An 18,596-nucleotide genomic window follows, 5' to 3' on the forward strand; every position below is an offset into this window, starting at 1 on the left:
GACTAAATAGTGCATCTAAAAAATGTGCATCTTAAATGGATCTAAATGACAGCTCTTAGTTGTATATTACAAACATGAATTCAAATGATTTCATTTATTTATTGTAGCTGAAGAAGGTGCGTTCGCTGCTGCTTGCCGGAGCCACTGATCATGAAGCGTTCCTCCAACAACTGCGGCAGCTGGAAGGAGCGTTTAAGCTCTCCGCTAAAGACCTGCGCTCTCAAGTTGTCCGTGAGGCCTGCATCACACTGGGGTACGTTCAAGTTATCGCTCGACACTCCAAGTGGCTGTTATTAAAACGATGTCGGTTCTAAAAGGGCTATAAAGGAAAAGATCAATTAGTTGACCGGGTTCCAGGATTGCTTTTAAGATTCACGCATTACATTCAATTATCATGGAGTGGCATGAATACACTGAAACAAACACACACATTTATATCGCGTACACACATACACAATATACAAATGGCAGCATTGAAGGAAGAATAATCGATCGATCTGCATCATTCGGTAAGCATGTGAAATGATCTGTGATGTATTTTTTTCTCTCTCTCCAGGCATCTGTCGTCCATGCTGGGTAACAAGTTTGACCATGGAGCTGAGTCTATCATGCCCACGTTGCTCAATCTCGTCCCAAACAGCGCTAAAGTGATGGCCACATCCGGCGTAGCAGCCATCCGCCTCATTATACGAGTGAGTGCGTGTTTATGCTGTCATGCTGCCTCATCCCACACTGATAAAGGCCAGATTTACTGCATGTTTTGTGCAGCCGGTTGTTAAATTGTAGGAAACAACGGAAAATCACTGCCATTGATCAGAGCATTATATCTGTGCCAGCACACCGGGCTCGTGTTGAAGCATAAGTGAAGCATCTGCTTGACTGCTGTGTCTGTCAGTCACAGAGATTTAATAGCAGGAATATAATGGATAGGATCTGGTAGATGAGGGCTATTGACTGGAAGCTTGTGAGTCTGAATCCCAGGAGTCCCATGTGATCAATGTCTTCAGCTGCTATGAGCTTGAACTGTATTCAACCTCAATTTGCTGAGGCTGCTATTGTGTAAGTAAAGAATAAAACCCAACATGGTGGGCTGTTAGAAAAATAATCACCGATCGGGGCGGTGTGATGTGGCCCAGCATGAACCAGGAGGTGATTACTGTCCTATATAAACAAGTCTTTAATTACTCTTACTCTTATAACACAGCAATGACTGCATTTGTTTGATCAACAACATAGCACTTTATATCCGTTTATAGCTCCGTTTAATGTTGTGGAACGTCCTCAAATTAGTTAGTTCCTGTTTTCACTTATAGAAGCTATAAAGAGTCGTCCCCTCACTCTTGTTTCTCTCTCTTAACTCTTTTTAACAGAGGCCAAAAAAATTTATTGTTTTGGGGTTGCTCATTGGATTTATTTATGACGTCACACTCCACAGTGGTGGTTAATGGCTCTTATACCATGGTCTGTCCGAATACTCGATTCTGATTTGCTGGAAATTGTGCTTTAAAAACTGTATAATGCACAGGGAGTTCTGGTCAGTTTAATCACCAGTCCAAATTAATGCACTGCCTATAAATAACTGTAACCATAGTAACATCATACAGTTAAACTCACAGCTTCATTAGTAGAGACGCGGCACAGACGCAGGTAATTCACACATGCACAATCTCTCTCTCTCTCTCTCTAATAACTATTTACTATAATTATTTCAGATAAATGTAATCTTATCGCACTATTTTATCTCTGTGTATGATTTAGGGCGGGCAGCATTCTAGATCTGATGACCCGTATATAAAATAACTAACGTAAATTTACCGTCATTTTTATCTTTTCAGTCAAACATCAATGACAGCTTTAACTTGTCAATGCTGGCAAGTGACCATGGTATAAGCGGGATAATACATGGCTAGGTGTGCGTTATATGATTTTAATGCACGACATGGAGGCGAAGAACCACCCGACTTGAAGCGGACATTCAGGGCTTTACAAGAATTTGCTGCTTTTCATATTTAATTTTTTATCTAGCCTACTAGGTTTAAATGTTATCATTTTATTGTGGAAGTTGTATACTGTGTTATAATATATATATATATAAAAAGCTTTAGTTGTGCTGTATTTAGGTTTATCTCTGTACCAATCTTAGTGTGGAGAGGTATGAATTATTTGCCCAGCAGGGGGCTCACACCTCTCCCCATTCTAATCACCCTGCTCACCAGCAGCTAAACACAGAGTCACGATACTCTACAAACAGAAACCCAACAGTGTCCTGACTAATCTTATAACAGACTTGCGGCGATAATTCTTTTGTTTTTTACTGATTGAAAATGTCTGAAGCCCATTGTCCTAAACACTTTCCTCTGTTGGAAAACTTAAAGTTACTGATTTGCCTTAGACTATTACAAAACACTGACACTGGAGACTCCTTCCTTAAAAACCTAGTCTGTCATCTGAACAAAATCAGAATTGAGAATTCCACAGCACTGTGATATAACTATAATAAAAGGAGCATTTTTAACGTTTAAAAACATCACTAGATGTATCATTATTGTATACACAAAGATATCTTAAAAATGTGATTCGCAGTATATTGCTATGCAATGGATAGTTTGTTTACATTTTTTCCAGCCCAGAAATTTGTAGAGATGAACCGATAATCGGTTTTACCGATATTTTTCCTGATATTTTTCCATAATCGGTTATCAGTTTTATACTATCGGATCCACCGATAAATGGCCATCTTGTGGGCGTTTTGAGAATTGTGAACAGGACCGCCATAACAGCCATTAATGTATTACACTAATATATATGTATATATTAATGTATTAATTTGTACATTAATATACAAATTACATGTGTTACATAAATGCTTGATATGTAGTTGAAGCACCTTGGTGCTAAGAAATAAAGACAAATTCACGGAGTCACCTAATCTGTTTACCTCGAAGCTTTTATTTGAAAAAAGACACTATAGTAACAGTGCACTTTATTTTTTATTTTTTGCACTCTTTCAGACCCCTCTATTTATTCGTTTTGTTTTGTTTTGTATGCAAGGAGGAAGTGAAATTGACACACTTGTTATAAAAAAACAGATTTGTTCAGTTCAGTGGTATTGTTATCAATGTGTCAAAATCAGAAGTAAAACAATAAAAAAAATATTGCTTCTGCATATCGGTTATCGGGCACATAAACATGCAAATAATCGGTATCGGTTCTAAAAAATCAGTATTGCTCGATCCCTAGAAATTTGCCTCATCACCAGTCAAAAGAGCCGCCAGCTTAAAAGACAGCTCATGAGTCATGTGTCGTTTTAAAACAAAGGGTTTAGTCAGTTGGGGTTAAAAGGAAAGCTTGTCATACTTTAATTACATTTACAACTTGCCTGTCAGGTATCATTACCTCTCAGGGATATGAATTACAAACTGCTGCTTTAAATTGTACTAACTGCCCCTTTAAAGTTTGAAATACTTCTAATAGAATATTGTAGCCTTGCATGGCTTGTGCTTGCTAAAAAATTAATTAATTAATTAATTAATTAATTTGTTTGTTTGTTTATTTATTTAAAAAAATATTTTTACTGTGTATGTTTTAACTCATCATTGTGTTTTTTCCTCCCCCAGCACACACATTATCCTCGGATTATCCCCATCATTACCAGTAACTGCACGTCCAAATCCGTGGCTGTCCGGCGGTAAGGCCATCGCTGTTTTCTAGTGATCAATAGATAACGTGTTCACAGACTAACTTAAGCCTTTCTTTTTCATTCTCAGGCGCTGTTATGAGTTTTTAGACCTTTTACTCCAGGAGTGGCAGACGAGCTGTCTAGACAGGTAGGACCATGATCATTTTTCATAAAGCTCCGCTTTACATCATTTACACTTACAGTGATAAAGCTGTGCTCTTCAGGATGATCACATATTCACTGGCACACGCATCCACACACAGAGGTCAGGTCCTTGATCACTCCACTCCATTATCCCTAGTGGTCTCTCCGGGGCTGCCACTCATGGCTTCTATCAGGACTTCCTGTGAGCACAGGATTGTATCAGGATTGAGGGTGGTATAAGATACCGCATGTGTGGTTTCCATAGGGGAGCACAGAAAACCCATGTATTGATTTTGGATCTGCTTTCACCAGAGCTTCCTTTAGACCTGGTTGGCTTTGTGTCATTTCAGACATGTAGCTGTTCTGATGGAAACCATTAAGAAAGGAGTCCACGATGCAGACGCAGAAGCCAGATCTGTTGCCAGAAAGTATGTGATTTGGGTTTTTACTGTTCGAGTCTGTGTATGAAAATTATCTGGATTGTAATATCCCTGAATCCCTGGTGTTTTTAGGTGTTATTGGGGATTCCATGGCCACTTCAGTAAGGAGGCGGAGCAGCTCTTTCAGGCTCTCGAGCTGACCTATCAGAAGGCTCTGCAATCGCATCTGAAGAGCTCGGATAGTGTTATGTCTCTCCCTCAATCCGATCGCTCCTCCTCCAGCTCTCAAGAGAGCCTCAAGTAAGACATGAGTCAAGGTCAACTGTCTGCAACTGAACTGTTTTTTTTTTTAAATATAAATGAAACGTCTTCCATTTATGTTTTATTTCTGTCTCTTTTAGTCGTCCACAATCTGCTAAAGCATCTGTAGGAAGCAGTACAACCAGGAGTAAGAATATGTCATTTGTTTTAACTGATGTGATCGAATTGTAATGCCTAGGCCTTCAGTTACTTGCGTACAGTAGTGTAATGACCTAACTGTTAGTATGTGACTGCATCTCTGTCTGTCAGATAAAGTGGTGAGCTCTAGAGTGTCCTCCACACCTGGCTCGCTGCAGCGATCACGCAGCGATGTTGACGTCAACGCCGCTGCCACCGCCAAGTCTCGAATGCCCAAAGTACCCGCTGCTGCTCCCTTCAGCTCAGCTGGTGCACTGCCGCCTGGCTCCTACGCCTCGCTAGGTAACACATTACACCTGCACTTAGAGAGGAAATGTTGCTGTGTTAATATAAGTTAAAGTGGGTTCTGTGGTAAAACAAAAAGAGAGAAAAATTCTGCATTGCAGTATTTCTTAGTCTTTAGGGGACCCTTGATCCTTCTGCTCTCACACAATCCTAGACATTCAGCTCATTAGCACAATCCTAAAGCTAGACACTTAGGATTTTCCCCACGTAGCCAATATAGTCAACGTAGTAAATCAGCCAAGACATGATTAATGTCCAATGCTTGCTTCTCTAGTTTTCTACTGGAGCTATGCGTGTGTCATACAATGTCCGAAACCACCTAAGTAAGTCTGTATGAGATTATCTAACACGTGGTTGGGGCAGGCCGGGGTTTAGGAATGCTAAGGGGCCGTTCACGTATCGCGTCTTTTGCGTGCTCAAGTTCGTTATTTTAAATGTAGACACGACACTCATGCAGTGCGACGCGCTCATTTTTTTCGAGATGAAAAAAACCAAAACTTTTCAGAATGAGGCAAACGCACCGCAGGTCATGTGCCAAGAACCAACCAATCAGCTTCACCCTTTCTCTTTGTCCACTCTGAAATAGGCTTTGAATCGCCCATCGTCCAGGCCTCTTGGATTAGTTGGTGAAATTCTCCATGTTTTCTACGTGCTTGAAGGATGGGCGTTTTTTTTCTCTTCTCCATAAATAAATCTAGTAGCAGAACTACTGCAAGGGATATGCGGTGCTGTACATCCATCCTGTGCTAAAACCTCCTTGTCGTCATGGAGAGTGCAGCTCATGGTTGCTTAGCAACGGCAGACACCATGGGAGTGCAAGCTCCGAGAGCTTCATAAAGAAGGTGAAAGCGGTGTGGCTGCGTTTTCCACACGTTTTTAGGCGCAACGTGGGAATGGCCCCTAACTTGATAGCTGTAAGCTTCCTTTACTTATTAGCGATGCTAGACTCAAAGTGCTCCAGTACAAAATAAAGGAAGCAAACTTTAGACTTTAAACATTTGGACATTAAACATATTTCTGGCTATACTGTCCCTTAAAACCCTTTATGGGTTGAGTGTGATGTGGAATAGTAGGATAAATGCAAAATGTCTTGGTTTTAGGGTGCAATATATTGTTTCATTAAATATTACTATTAAAAGGCATCCAACACCTTTTGTTTTTTATTATTTAATAGCACTAACAATTAATATCACTAATAATAATAATAACAAAATATTCTGCCTTTCCTTTGGTCCCCTGCTTTTATTTGCCTAAGATGCAACTCCTGGTAATGTGGAGGGTAAGGATTCTGTGTGTGTGTGTGTGTGTGTGTGTGTGTAGAGTTGGGTTCTGTGTGCAGTCCTCCCTGTCTCTCATCCTGTGCTAGTCCTCATGTACTGATGATTCAGGGAAGCCCAGCTCAGTTGTTGGTTCACTTGATTCACAACTGATTCACATCTGATTCACCTTATTCACACCTGATTCACACCTGATTCACACCCGATTCACATCCGATTCACATCTGATTCACACTTGATTCACATTTGATTCACATTTGATTCACATCTGATTCACATCTGATTCACTTGATTCACATCTGATTCACATCTGATTCACATCTGATTCACACCTGATTCACACCTGTTTCACCTGATTCACACCCGTTCCACCTGATTCACGCCTGATTTACCTGATTCACCTGACTCGCATATCGAGCTAAATCAGATGAAGTTTGTCAGAGCTGGGCATCTCTGTGATTTGATAATATGTTGTTGATCAACTGGTGTTGATAAGCTGTGATTGATATGCTATGACTGATAAGCTGTGATTGATATGCTATGACTGATGAGCTGTGATTGATATGCTATTATTGATAAGCTGTGATTGATGAGTTGTTGTTGATAAGGTGTGACTGATAAGCTGTGATTGATGAGCTGTTGTTGGTGAGCTGTGATTGGTAAGCTGTGATTGGTAAACTGTGCGTGATAAGCTGTGATTAATAAGTTTGCATGGACCACCTGCATGGAGTCTGACAGTGGTCTCCAAACTGACTGTACTGGCTGTTAGGCATGTCATAAAAGTGTGTTTTTATTCTGTAGTACAGGGCATGAAGCGCTGGTGTTTTCAGAGCAAATGTTAGGCTCTGTAAAAAAAAATCAATGCAATTAAAATGTCACAGAAAGTCACTATAAATACACCTGTTCCTGGAAGGTGTCAGAGTTTGATTGAGAACTTACCAAAGCAAACAAGATTATAAAGACCAAGGTCCTATCAAAACTGACATGAAATCCTGGTAATGTTCAGAGTTTGGTTATAAAATTAATCGTAAACTTTAGACATCCCACAAAGCACCATTAAATCCACTGTGGGAAGAATATGGCACAACAGTGACCGGGGAGGGAGGGCATTAGTCAGAGAAACAATCAAAATGCTCAACATAATTCTACCACCACCATGCTTCACTGTGAGGATGATGTTCAGTTATATTTACCACATAGGTTGTTTTGTAGGTATACTGTACAATTACTGGTAGCATATCTGTTGCTACACAACATGTATCAGCCCCATTTTTCCTGGTCCATCAATGGAAAAGAGCTGCATAGGTCTACCACTGACCAAATATCATTTAGATGGTGGACATTCTCAGGACATTCAAGTGTATCAGGCGCTGCTGGATTGCTGGAATATTCAAACCAAATCCAGGATTGCGTATAACAACTGCTAGGCTACAGTCAGTAATAGTATCACTGATTCTTAGTTCGTTGAATAAGGTGTAAGGTATCATTTTCAATGTTAGGCTATAATGTAGATCTGAGAGATTTCTTAGAAAGAGTTCAAATTTTGTGCTGATGAGCAGCAGCAGTATTTCCATTCGGTTTATTGATATACAGAAAGTTACACCGAAGTTGCCATGTGTGTCTCGTGAAACCGTATTCATAAGCACGATTGTATTTCTGTATAGTTGATTCCATCGTCTGTGCGTTTTTTCATTTTAAAATCCAAAATCAAAGTTATCTAAACTCATTTGTCTCATTCGTGCACGTCATCCTCTGTATCTTTGTCTTTATATCTCTAGGTCGTGTGCGCACACGGAGACAGAGTTCCGGCAGCAGCGTTGGAGGCGGAGCCTCTGTTACAGACAGCAGGGGGCGGAGCCGAGCGAAAGTGGTGTCGCAGTCACAACGTAAGTTTACTGTCAAACATGCTGCCACGTTCTTAGAAAAATTACTCTTTGTCATCATGGTTATAAGAAAGTCCTGACAGGGCCATGCAACAGTTACATTATGGGATGAATTTTAATCCATTTCACCGTGTTTTCACTAAAGTGGTGTAACTTAAGAACTGCTGATTCTTAAGAAATCTGATGCTATTTTTATGCTCCATCATAAACATCATCATGCTTGGTATTGTTGCCCATGGCAACAATCAGGGATGTTTTATGTAAGGAATAAAACATGACGGGATGTGCTGCTATAGGAAAATAATCACTGATACAAAGTGGAGTCACTCAGTATGTTTACATGGACAGCAATAATCATATAATAATAATAATAATATTAACCCGATTAAGACAATACTTTGATTAAGAAACTAGCACGTAAACAGGAATTTTTAATTACCTCAATCCGATTAAAGTCATACTCGAAGTAAACACAAATTGAATTAAGACGTGGACATTATCGACGTGTATTACAGACATGTAAATACCTTAATCACATTATTAACGTCGTGTGGGAGTTTTCACCACATTTTGCGACAGGACACGATCACACACGGCAGTGTTCAACCGTTTTACGGCAAACAAGAGAGCATGGCTGCGTCCCAAACCGCGTACTTACCTACTATATAGTAGGTGAAATACATGTATATAGTAGGCGAAATACATGTACCTCTATATACTATGTAGTACGCGGTTTGGGACGCAGCCCACGGCTTCAAGCAGTCGTCTATTTGCACGTATAGCATGACAAATAATTAACCGCACTTGAAGCTTTCGTAAAAATGTAAAATAAAAACACCCAAAACTGTATATGGTACCATAACGAAGACGAACTGTATGTTGATACGTGAGATTCTGGAGGGACGTCGGACGGCGTGGCGCGGTGACATAACGACGTGTGCTGTTAATCGATCTATGTTCTATAACATGTAAAACGGGTACATGAAAGGAGTATTCTAAAAGCGACTCATGTAAACACCTTAATCACATTATTATCTTACTCAGAGTAAGGTCAATAATTAGATTACTGCTGTCCATGTAAACGCAGTCACTGTTACCACACTGAAGTGGATTATTGTCCTATAACAGTATGTTACAAAGTGTTTTATTCTCCTTATACCACAGCAATCTATTTCTATTAATGAACAACATGTACTTTTTATTCGTTAATAGTTACATTTAATGTTATGGAATGTCCTCTGAACAAATGAATTCCTGTTATCATTTACATTATAGCAGCTATAAACCGTTGTTCCCTTTGCCATGGCAGGACATGTAACATTACAGTTTTACCCTGACCGTTATAAAGCGCTGACACTGGAGACTCCTTCCAAAAATTGTTTCAATAAAAGAAGGATAATGTATTAGAAAGAACACAATAATATAAGCCTTGCAGCTAGAACTGCTGTTAAAGAAAACACCTTCTCGAGCATTTCATCACTAAAAATGAGCATTTATCAATGCTGTGGTACAAGCAAATACAATGACATGCCCAATGCATGTTGGGTAATGCAGTGTCATGGTCATTATGTAACTGGATGCCCTTCACTGCCCCGCGTGCTGCTCGTACATAAGGATCCAGGTCAGCAAACCCAGCAGGTGGTAAGACTCACGGTACAGCAGAATTTCTGACCACTACAGCATGATTTATACCCCCAACCCCCTCCAAATGTACCCCCCACCCCATGTCCCAAATGTACAATTCCTCCCTTTTAAGTTTCATTGAATGCAACGTTGATGTACCTCGCTGTTGAATTTGTTCAATTTCCGTTCATGTTTTATGACTTCCTGTGTAAAGGTGTTCCTGCATGTTATACTGTATTATAATGTATGTGTGTTATTATACTACACTACTATGAGATGTTAAGGATACGTTTACATTTTCTCCATGCTCTCGCTCTGTGTGTATGTGTGTGTAGCTGGGAGTCGTTCCAGTTCTCCTGGGAAGCTTATTGGTCAGTCCTATGGCAAAATGTCCTCTGTGACCTCAGCAGAGAAGCGCAGTAGGATCCCACGCAGTCAGGGCTGCAGCCGAGAGAGCAGCCCCGGTCGCTCGGGTCAGGGTGAGAGAAACAGCACACACACACACACACACACACACAGATTTAATGCTGCACTGTCATCAGTAATTACAATGTGGAGTTTATTTTAGACCAAAGGAGCACGATGTGAGTTAGCATACATGGATGAGCCACTCTGATGGGAAATCCTGGTTGGTGCTTCTCGCCAGATGACAAATTTAGATTTCGTAAGATTTGGAAGAGCGGGAGATTTCCTGTCTTGGTTGTAATTTGAATCGATCATGTCTTCTGGTGCCGATTACGGTTGTGACACCAGCTGCCTCCACACCTATTTGCGGAGTCTGAATCAGAGTTAATGTTTTTGGTTTGTTTGCTATTTGGTTTGGTTTGATTTCACACAGCACATAATTCAGCTAAATCAAAAGAAGAACAAGTAGCTAAGGAGTTGGGTATAGCTGAAAACATACTTTCAACTCTTTCTTTCATTGATCAGATGTACAGTGATGGGGGGGAAGAAAATAAACCTTTTGCAAATGTACAAAAATACCCCAAATCACCTGAGCACGGACAATACGGATAGATAATTATACAAGTAACTAGTTGAAAACATTTTGGGCCTGTCCAAATACCCACACTTGCAGTCTTGGCCACTCGAGAACGCATGCACGTGACAGGAAGTAAGTGCGCAAGACTGTCCCAGGTCAGGAGCGGTGTTCGAGGCTAAGCATATCCCATCATTCTTCATGTACAGGAACTCGTGTGTCACGAGATGTCAAGGAAATCCTTCCTTAGTGTAAGTTAAATGAATTAGATATTATATATAATTTGGTAGTAAAAAACGTGAAGTGGTGCATGTTTTATTGGTGCAGACTGCAGAGATGAGATGTATTTTGTAAAACGTTTTCAATTGCTTTTTATCACTTAAAATACATTTCACTTAGCCGAAATTCACTCATCAGAGTTAGGTCAGTTGTTTGTTCAATGCGTTGCCTTGTTCTGTAATTCTATGTTCTTAAAAGAACGATAACAATGACAAGAACCTCTGCCACAATCTGGACCGACGTTTTTGCACTTGCCAAGTGTGTCCTATCGGGTAATGAAGTTCTACTTGTCTACTTACATGACATAAATTGGACAAGCCCTGAGTCTTGTTACATCCTGCATTTGTCTCATTTAATGCTGTTTGGCAGATGTTCTTATCCAGAGCGACTTTTTTGATCGCAGAAATGAACGCAAAATCAAGAATATACGGAGGACCTTGCAACTTTTCAGAATTACTGCAGATTTGTACCAAGACTGTCATGTGACGTCATCAACAACGCACATTCAGCCAAAGCCCTCTTCGATTCACTCGCATCAATCATAAGTACAGCTAAAAGTTCTGATTTGCCAACAAACATTACTGCAAAATAAATTCATGCAAATGCAATTTCACCAATTCAGATAGTTTTCTAGAAAAAAAACACAAAAAACTCCTGTATGAAATCCTGTATGGTCTGATTTATCTCATTTATACTACTGAACAGTTAAGGGTTAAAGGCCTTGCTCAAGGGTCCAGCAGTGGCAGCTTGGCATTTGAACTCATGACGTGCTGATCAGTAGTCCAACGTCTTAACCACTGAGATACCACTGCCCCGTTTATTTATTTATCACATTTCTGCAGTTCTACAGTCTGTCCTTTGGCTCAATTTGCGATTGGCTTGCAGTTTAGTTTAGCAGCTTGTTCCTACAAAAATGCAACAAACCCAAAATACATGCCATGTTTGTTCATTTCCTGTAAGCAGGTCTATTCAGAGTTGAATTGCTTTCTTACTGCAGTTGAAATACGCTAGAGTTTGCTTGTAACCCGACCAAGAACATCTCACTCAGATCCTCTCAGATCGGTTGTTTTTAACCCTTATTGGAATGTGCTTGCTGTGTTCTCACCTGACAAACGAACTGTACAGAGAAGGAAAACACAACAGTGTTTGATTCAAATGGACAAATGTTGGCAAAATCGCTTCTATTTCAGCACCAAAATGCCGTTGGTCCTGAAGCATGAACCAGCGATGCCGAGGGTTTTAGGGAGGCAACATTTTATCTCCATGACAACAACTTGAGCATTATTTAAATAAGACTTGAACTGTGTGACAGGGATGGAAAATGGTTGGTGAGGTAAAGAGGAAAATGAATATTGCAGTCAGGAATCAATGGTCCAAGGAAATTATATATATATATATATATATATATATGTTATCGCATTGGACTCAATGGGAGCTATTAGTGTTACCCCTCATTCATTATTAATGTTAAGGCTCACACAAGTACAGGTTGTAAAATGCTTGCTCAAATAATTATCTGATCTTTAGTGACCTCTACTGTTTGTTTGCTGATTCGTTCTGCTCTTAAACCAGTGGAAAAATTTCTGTAATATGTTTTTGTCGATTGGGAAATCATAGGATCATTGTAAAACACACCATCATTACGCCCCAGTTTTCTACAACAGCGCTTTATATATTTGTAAACTATTTTTCTCAGAACCTGTTGAATACATTACTGAATGTTTCCTCTGTTAGCTGTGTTACAGATTCCTCGAAAATGTGAAGCCTGTGCTTCTTCATGCTCGTGTGTTATTATTTTAAATATATTATTATTTATAAGTTTTCTTTTGGGTTGCTTGTTTTTGAACTAATAATTTTAAAAAATGTGAATTTTTGTGAACTTAGTTCCGGTGTAGTATCTGAACAGAGATTTAATTTCAGGACAAAATGAGAGCGACTACTGGTCAACATCAAGAGTAAAGATTTGAAATTGAAAGATTTATGTAGTTGGAACATGTACATATTTCAGCCTATGAGTAACTCTGAAGGAGTGATTCTTCCAGTTCAATTCAGTTTTATTTTATTTCAGTCATGATTTTTCACAATAGACATTGTCACAGGGGAGTTTTACAGAAATCTAGATTTAGATTTAGATCCCGAATGAGCAAGCCAGGGGTGACGGTGGCAAGGAAAATTCTCCCTGAGACCACATGAGGAACAAACCTTAGAGGAAGCAATTCAAAATCTCCATCCTCTTCTATAGTGGAATGATAAATCATTACAGTGTACAGGCATAGAAGCGTACAAACAAACAGTGCTAAGTGTGTTCAGTATAAGCAGATTGTGAATAAGAGTTCAGGACTATCTTTATGATTACAGCAGAAGGTACAGGAACAGATCTCCGAGCATCAGAGCATTCTCTTTACTAGTCATACCTTCCCTCTTCTTGTCTTTAAATCGCTTAACCTCTTTCCTCTTCCTTTGTCCTGTCTTAACTGTTTCACTTTCTTCTCTCCTGCTGCTTGGACATGCGCACGTGTGTGTTGTGTGTGTGTGTGTGTGTATATGGGGACTGGTAGTGCGGGGTAGTCGCATCCCGCGGCCCAGTATGAGTCAGGGTTGCAGTCGTGACACAAGCAGGGAGAGCAGCAGAGACACAAGTCCTGCACGGGGTTTTACTCCACTTGGTGAGTCTCACACACACACACACACACACACACACACACACACACACGCACAAACATATGCACACACATCCGAAATTAAAGTGAGGTTTCATCCATTTGGTTTTACGAAACCTTTATGATAACCCTTTACTGCATGATGTTGCCATATGGCAACAATTAATTCATCTCCAATTTTTTGATAGGCAATAATACAAAACTACTATTTTCCTATATTACTGGAAAAAAGGGGGCTTTCTCTTTGACATAATAAAAAAATGCTATGTCACATGACCAGGAAGTGTTGTTTGCACTTCCTTTTCTACAATCACATGGCATGATGAAGGTGATTATAAGAGGGCTCTCAGAATTTGATAAATTTTTCAATATTCAGGCAAAATTACTTAAAGGAAAAAATTGAAACTGTCTGAGATGTTAACATTTTTTTTTTTGTCATTTAAACAAGTTTATATAGTTTGAGTATTCTGTTAAATGGCAAAATGTAATTGTTGCCATATGGCAGCAACATGTGATAATGGAACTGTGATATACACGTTCATGAATTTAAAAAACAGGCCTGCATAGCAAAAAAGACACCAGGCTTCTCTAGTAGCATATTTACATTTTTTCCACATTCAACGTAAGAAAAACTGTTGTAATTTCAGGCATTTTGCAATTGCACCTTATTTTCTAAATATTAAAATGATTCTTCAGCCAAAACATGTTTGGACCAAATTTTTGTATGTATTACTATTACATACTTTTTACAACTGTAATTAGTTTATAGAAGATATAAATTTGAACTTTTTTTTAAAGAAGATATAACATGCTTAGACCTTCTTCTTCACCTGCCTGCTGTAACTCTCAGAAAGTGTAACTAAACTCCATAGAAATGTTCTACTCCTTTATTCAGTCTTGTCTTCTCAGAACGTATGTTTGTGTGTTTAAAACAGTCAAATGATTGCTTGCAGTATAAGATGGGTTTTAAATCTGAACTGTATTTGATTCTCCTGTTGACCAGTCTCTCGGCGCCACTCGCGCTCCACCAGTGCCCTGACAGGCAGCGACGCTCTGCAAACAGGTGAACGCTGGCATGAGGACGCTGGCATCCGAACCCACAGGGGGAGCCAGAGAGCACCAAGTCACACATTTCACACCTTACAGCTCAGCCTGAGGCCCTGTTTGAATAATTATAAATGCAAATTGCCTATATTCATATCTTACTTATAAATAGTATAAATAATATTTATGTATTTATGATAATGGATGTCAATTTGAGCAAGGTGTGAAGTGTGTGATTTTTAAAATAATTTATTTGTGTTTTTAATTTTGCTTGTTTGTGTATTATGTATCAGTGTTTATCTTATTGTCGTTATGGAATTCAGTCGATTCCTTTTTTTTTTTTTTTTTGGAAATGTGTCACTTATACATCTCTTTGTTTATTGTTTCTGGTTGTATGATTTCTTCGTTCATTTTTGGAGCTTTAAAGAAGAGGTTTTCCAAACTTCCAATCTCCTAACTTATCGCTATTGTAGTTATTTGTACAATATTTTGTAAAAGTTAGTTGGTTCAGTTTTCCCAAAATAGAAACAAATAAGCAATTAAAGCACATGCTAACAGCGTTAATGTTGAATTAAAATATCACCATGACCATGGTCTTTTTTTAAAATGTTTTGAAATTATTATTAAAAATGAAAAGTATTTTCTTATACTGTTTACTCTGATGTTACTGTTTAGTATTAACTGTTATTGCAGCTTCCGTGACTTTTTTGTTGGGTCGTGCACACTCCAAGCCTGGATACAAACCTCTACTTTAAAACTGCAATTATTATATCAGTAGACATTGATATACCGACTGTAGCACAAGGCATTCCATTTCTATGTATTTATATATTTTTGTGCTTGTTTTTATTTATTTGTTTGTATCATTGTACTTATTTATGTTACGTGTATAAAGTATTGCATTTTATTGTGTTTTTTTTAAAAGAATATTTTGTAATGATTTGTAATGTGATTTGTTTTATATTTAATGTTTCTGTTAATTTATTTTAATTTTCTAATTGTAATAATAATAATAATCAGAGAATATTAAAGATACCTCAAAAACCAGTCATTTCCAAAGTGGCCATTCAGTTAATCTGGCGAGTTGCTCCATTTAAAGCTTCTGGTTATAAATTTTCAGGGCTGGAAAATTAGCTATGAGAGACCATTTGAAACAGCAGAAGGGAGGGGCTTGTTGCAGGGGTAGGGGCTTGTCAGTGTTTTCGCTGCAGTTGAAGTTTGTATTACAGTTTGAAGAGCACTCTAAAATGACATATTTAAAGACTGTTGTTAAGGAATAAATCACCCGTAATTTTGGCTCTCTCTTTTGCGCTCTCCTTTCTCTCAGATCGTTTTGGGCTGATCCATCAGGCGCGGATCTCTGCCTCGGTCAACGCCATGCGCATCCTGAACACAGGCATGGAGGTGGAGGCAGCAGTGGCTGATGCTCTGGTGAGATTGCGTTTGGTATTCGGATTTGTTTGTAACACAGCACACACATAACACATGGCTGAACCAGAAGTGTGTGGGAATTATGAACTGAAAAATCCTGACATATCACTGTCTTTGCTTTTCCCTCTCCGGCTGTCTTAAATTTCATCAGCTATTAGGAGACTCCAGGAATAAGGTTTGGGTTTTTTTTTATTATTGACCTATAACCTGTATCTTCTCTTCATCTTCATCGTCTCTAGAGTCCATTACAGACAGACATCACTAACAAAAGTCACACGCAGTAGTCTCTTATGGAGCAATTATATAAGGAATAAAACATGTCACTGCATGCTGTTACAGGAAAATAATCAACAATGCGGTGGTGTGATTACTGTTACTATATTGAGGTTGACTATTTTCCTATAACAGCATGTTCAGAAGTGTTTTATTCCTCTTATACCACAGCGATTTGCCAAGGTTTTTATATATTTTTTTAAAAAGAACGACATGTACTTTTTGTCTGTTTATAGTTACAATTAATGTTGTGGAGCATCAGTGAAACAGGTTAGCTCTTGTTATCACTTACGTTGTAGCAGCTATTAAGAGGTTCGTTCCCTCACTTTCTCTTAAAGTTGAAAAGACAAGAAATGCCGCTTGTCTTATTACTGACAGCAAATCACACACTCTCCTTCTCTAGACTTTTTTTATTTTACATGATCGAAAACTCACCTAGACTGACACTGGAGACTCCTCCCATAAATCTCCTCACAGAGAACTTCACCACTTCGCCACGCCAACATTCAGGCATTTTTCTTTTTTTGTTAAATATCACGTTTTTAATCAGTTTATTGATGGGTTTCGATTATGTGGAGCATCCAGCCCACAAGTCCCTGCGAATTAGCTGTTGCTATAGAAACGATAGCGTATTAAAAAGAGCGTATAAATATAAACCCGTGATTTGAATAACAATAGTCGGCATTACTGTCAGAGCTGCTGTATCAGGAAATTAAACAACACCTTCTGACCAATCGGATTCGAGAACTCAACGGCACCGAGGTTTAACTCTATATCGTTTTGAATCGGAGTGCTTCGGAGATCTGTAGCGCAGTAACAGCTTTCACGGATACATGACAGCGTCACTAACACTCTGCATGCCTTTTTCTTCATACATCAGCAATAGATCCTCAGAAAAGCAGCTGCATGCATAGTGCTGCATGAACACCGAATATAACAGCAGTATTATATATCCGGAGTCTTGCTGTGCTTTGTGTTTTTAATCGGATCATTAGCGGAGGCCCGTGCGGCGCTGGTACGAGTCTCCTGGCATGTACTCGGACGATGACGCCAACAGCGACGCCTCCAGCGCCTGTTCAGAGCTTTCCTACAGCTCACGTAACGGAGGAGTGCCGCACTACATGCGCCAGACGGAGGACGTAGCCGAGATCCTAAACCACTGCGCCAGTTCCAACTGGTCCGAGAGGAAAGAAGGCCTGCTGGGCCTCCAGAACCTTCTGAAGAGCCAAAGAACCCTCAGGTGAGTTCATCGAAACAAAGGAACAGCTTTGGACATGTTTCTTTTTGTGTTTTAATTTGAGTTAAATGAGAATTAGAGGAGCTAGATTAACCGTGTATCACAAGTAACTGAAATAATGACCTCATTTACGACCTTCATTATGTCCTGAAAGGGAACATCCACATTGCAGTACAGATATAAATGCACTCATGAGGAATTTAAAACAGATTAAAAATCCGTGGCTGTGGTTTCATTCAACAGCCAAAATTCCTCCCAATACAGACATAGTGTTATATAAATGCAAGCATAATTAACATATAATTAGCGTTTTCCATTTTGCGCTTCGTTATATTTTCCTGGTCACAAGTAAACCTGAAGAGGTGCCAACATTAGCTGTTTTGAACCCTTTTACTACAGTGATACAGGAGACACTTGACAACTACACTTCCCTTTCAAAGGGAACTCCACGTTGCGTTTAGCATAGCTACGCAATGTCTCGTTCTCTTCTCAGAGAACAGGGTGACATGCGTAACCCAGACGTTTTCTGCGTTATCAGCTGGAGAAGTGGTCAGACCAAACACAAATGAAATGTACTCAATCAAAAAGCAAATTCACTGAAAGGTGTAAAACACTAAGTTGTGGTCACTTTCGCTTTGATCTAGGTGAATGTGAAATTGCAAAACCCGCAGTCTTGTGATCCATTAGAAAACAAAATTGCAAGTATCATGGGTTGCATCTCAGTCAGCTCCCTAGTTCAGTAGTCAGGGCACTGATCAGGTAGTCGGCCATTTTAAGGGCTGTATCAATCGCGAAATTCGCTCCCTAAACAAATCCCACAATGCACCGCGAAAGCCAGGGAGCATCGGCGCTCATTATGTTCCCTTACTGAAAATAACGTCATAATTTCTGAAGCTTCTCAGCAAAAAAAAAATTAAAAAATGACGTAGCTTGTTATCGTTGTTGTGGCTCTCAAATAATTTC

At 39.3% G+C, this 18,596-nt stretch overlaps 1 protein-coding gene across 1 annotated transcript in view; it reads left to right on the plus strand.

Moving 5' to 3' along the window:
• Window positions 1–18,596, plus strand: part of LOC128613339 (CLIP-associating protein 1-A) — an 81,839-nt gene that overhangs the window by 42,609 nt on the left and 20,634 nt on the right. Inside the window, exons 12-26 of the mRNA XM_053634006.1 lie at window positions 108–253; window positions 557–692; window positions 3,618–3,688; window positions 3,768–3,827; window positions 4,174–4,251; window positions 4,336–4,503; window positions 4,605–4,651; window positions 4,774–4,944; window positions 8,003–8,110; window positions 10,066–10,209; window positions 13,547–13,654; window positions 14,652–14,711; window positions 16,020–16,123; window positions 16,275–16,298; window positions 17,392–17,636. Of these exons, the coding sequence (XP_053489981.1) occupies window positions 108–253; window positions 557–692; window positions 3,618–3,688; window positions 3,768–3,827; window positions 4,174–4,251; window positions 4,336–4,503; window positions 4,605–4,651; window positions 4,774–4,944; window positions 8,003–8,110; window positions 10,066–10,209; window positions 13,547–13,654; window positions 14,652–14,711; window positions 16,020–16,123; window positions 16,275–16,298; window positions 17,392–17,636 (1,670 nt within the window). The remainder of the gene's footprint in view (window positions 1–107; window positions 254–556; window positions 693–3,617; window positions 3,689–3,767; window positions 3,828–4,173; window positions 4,252–4,335; window positions 4,504–4,604; window positions 4,652–4,773; window positions 4,945–8,002; window positions 8,111–10,065; window positions 10,210–13,546; window positions 13,655–14,651; window positions 14,712–16,019; window positions 16,124–16,274; window positions 16,299–17,391; window positions 17,637–18,596) is intronic.

This window comes from Ictalurus furcatus, chromosome 10, assembly GCF_023375685.1.
Source record: "Ictalurus furcatus strain D&B chromosome 10, Billie_1.0, whole genome shotgun sequence".
Classification (NCBI taxonomy): Eukaryota; Metazoa; Chordata; class Actinopteri; order Siluriformes; family Ictaluridae; genus Ictalurus; species Ictalurus furcatus.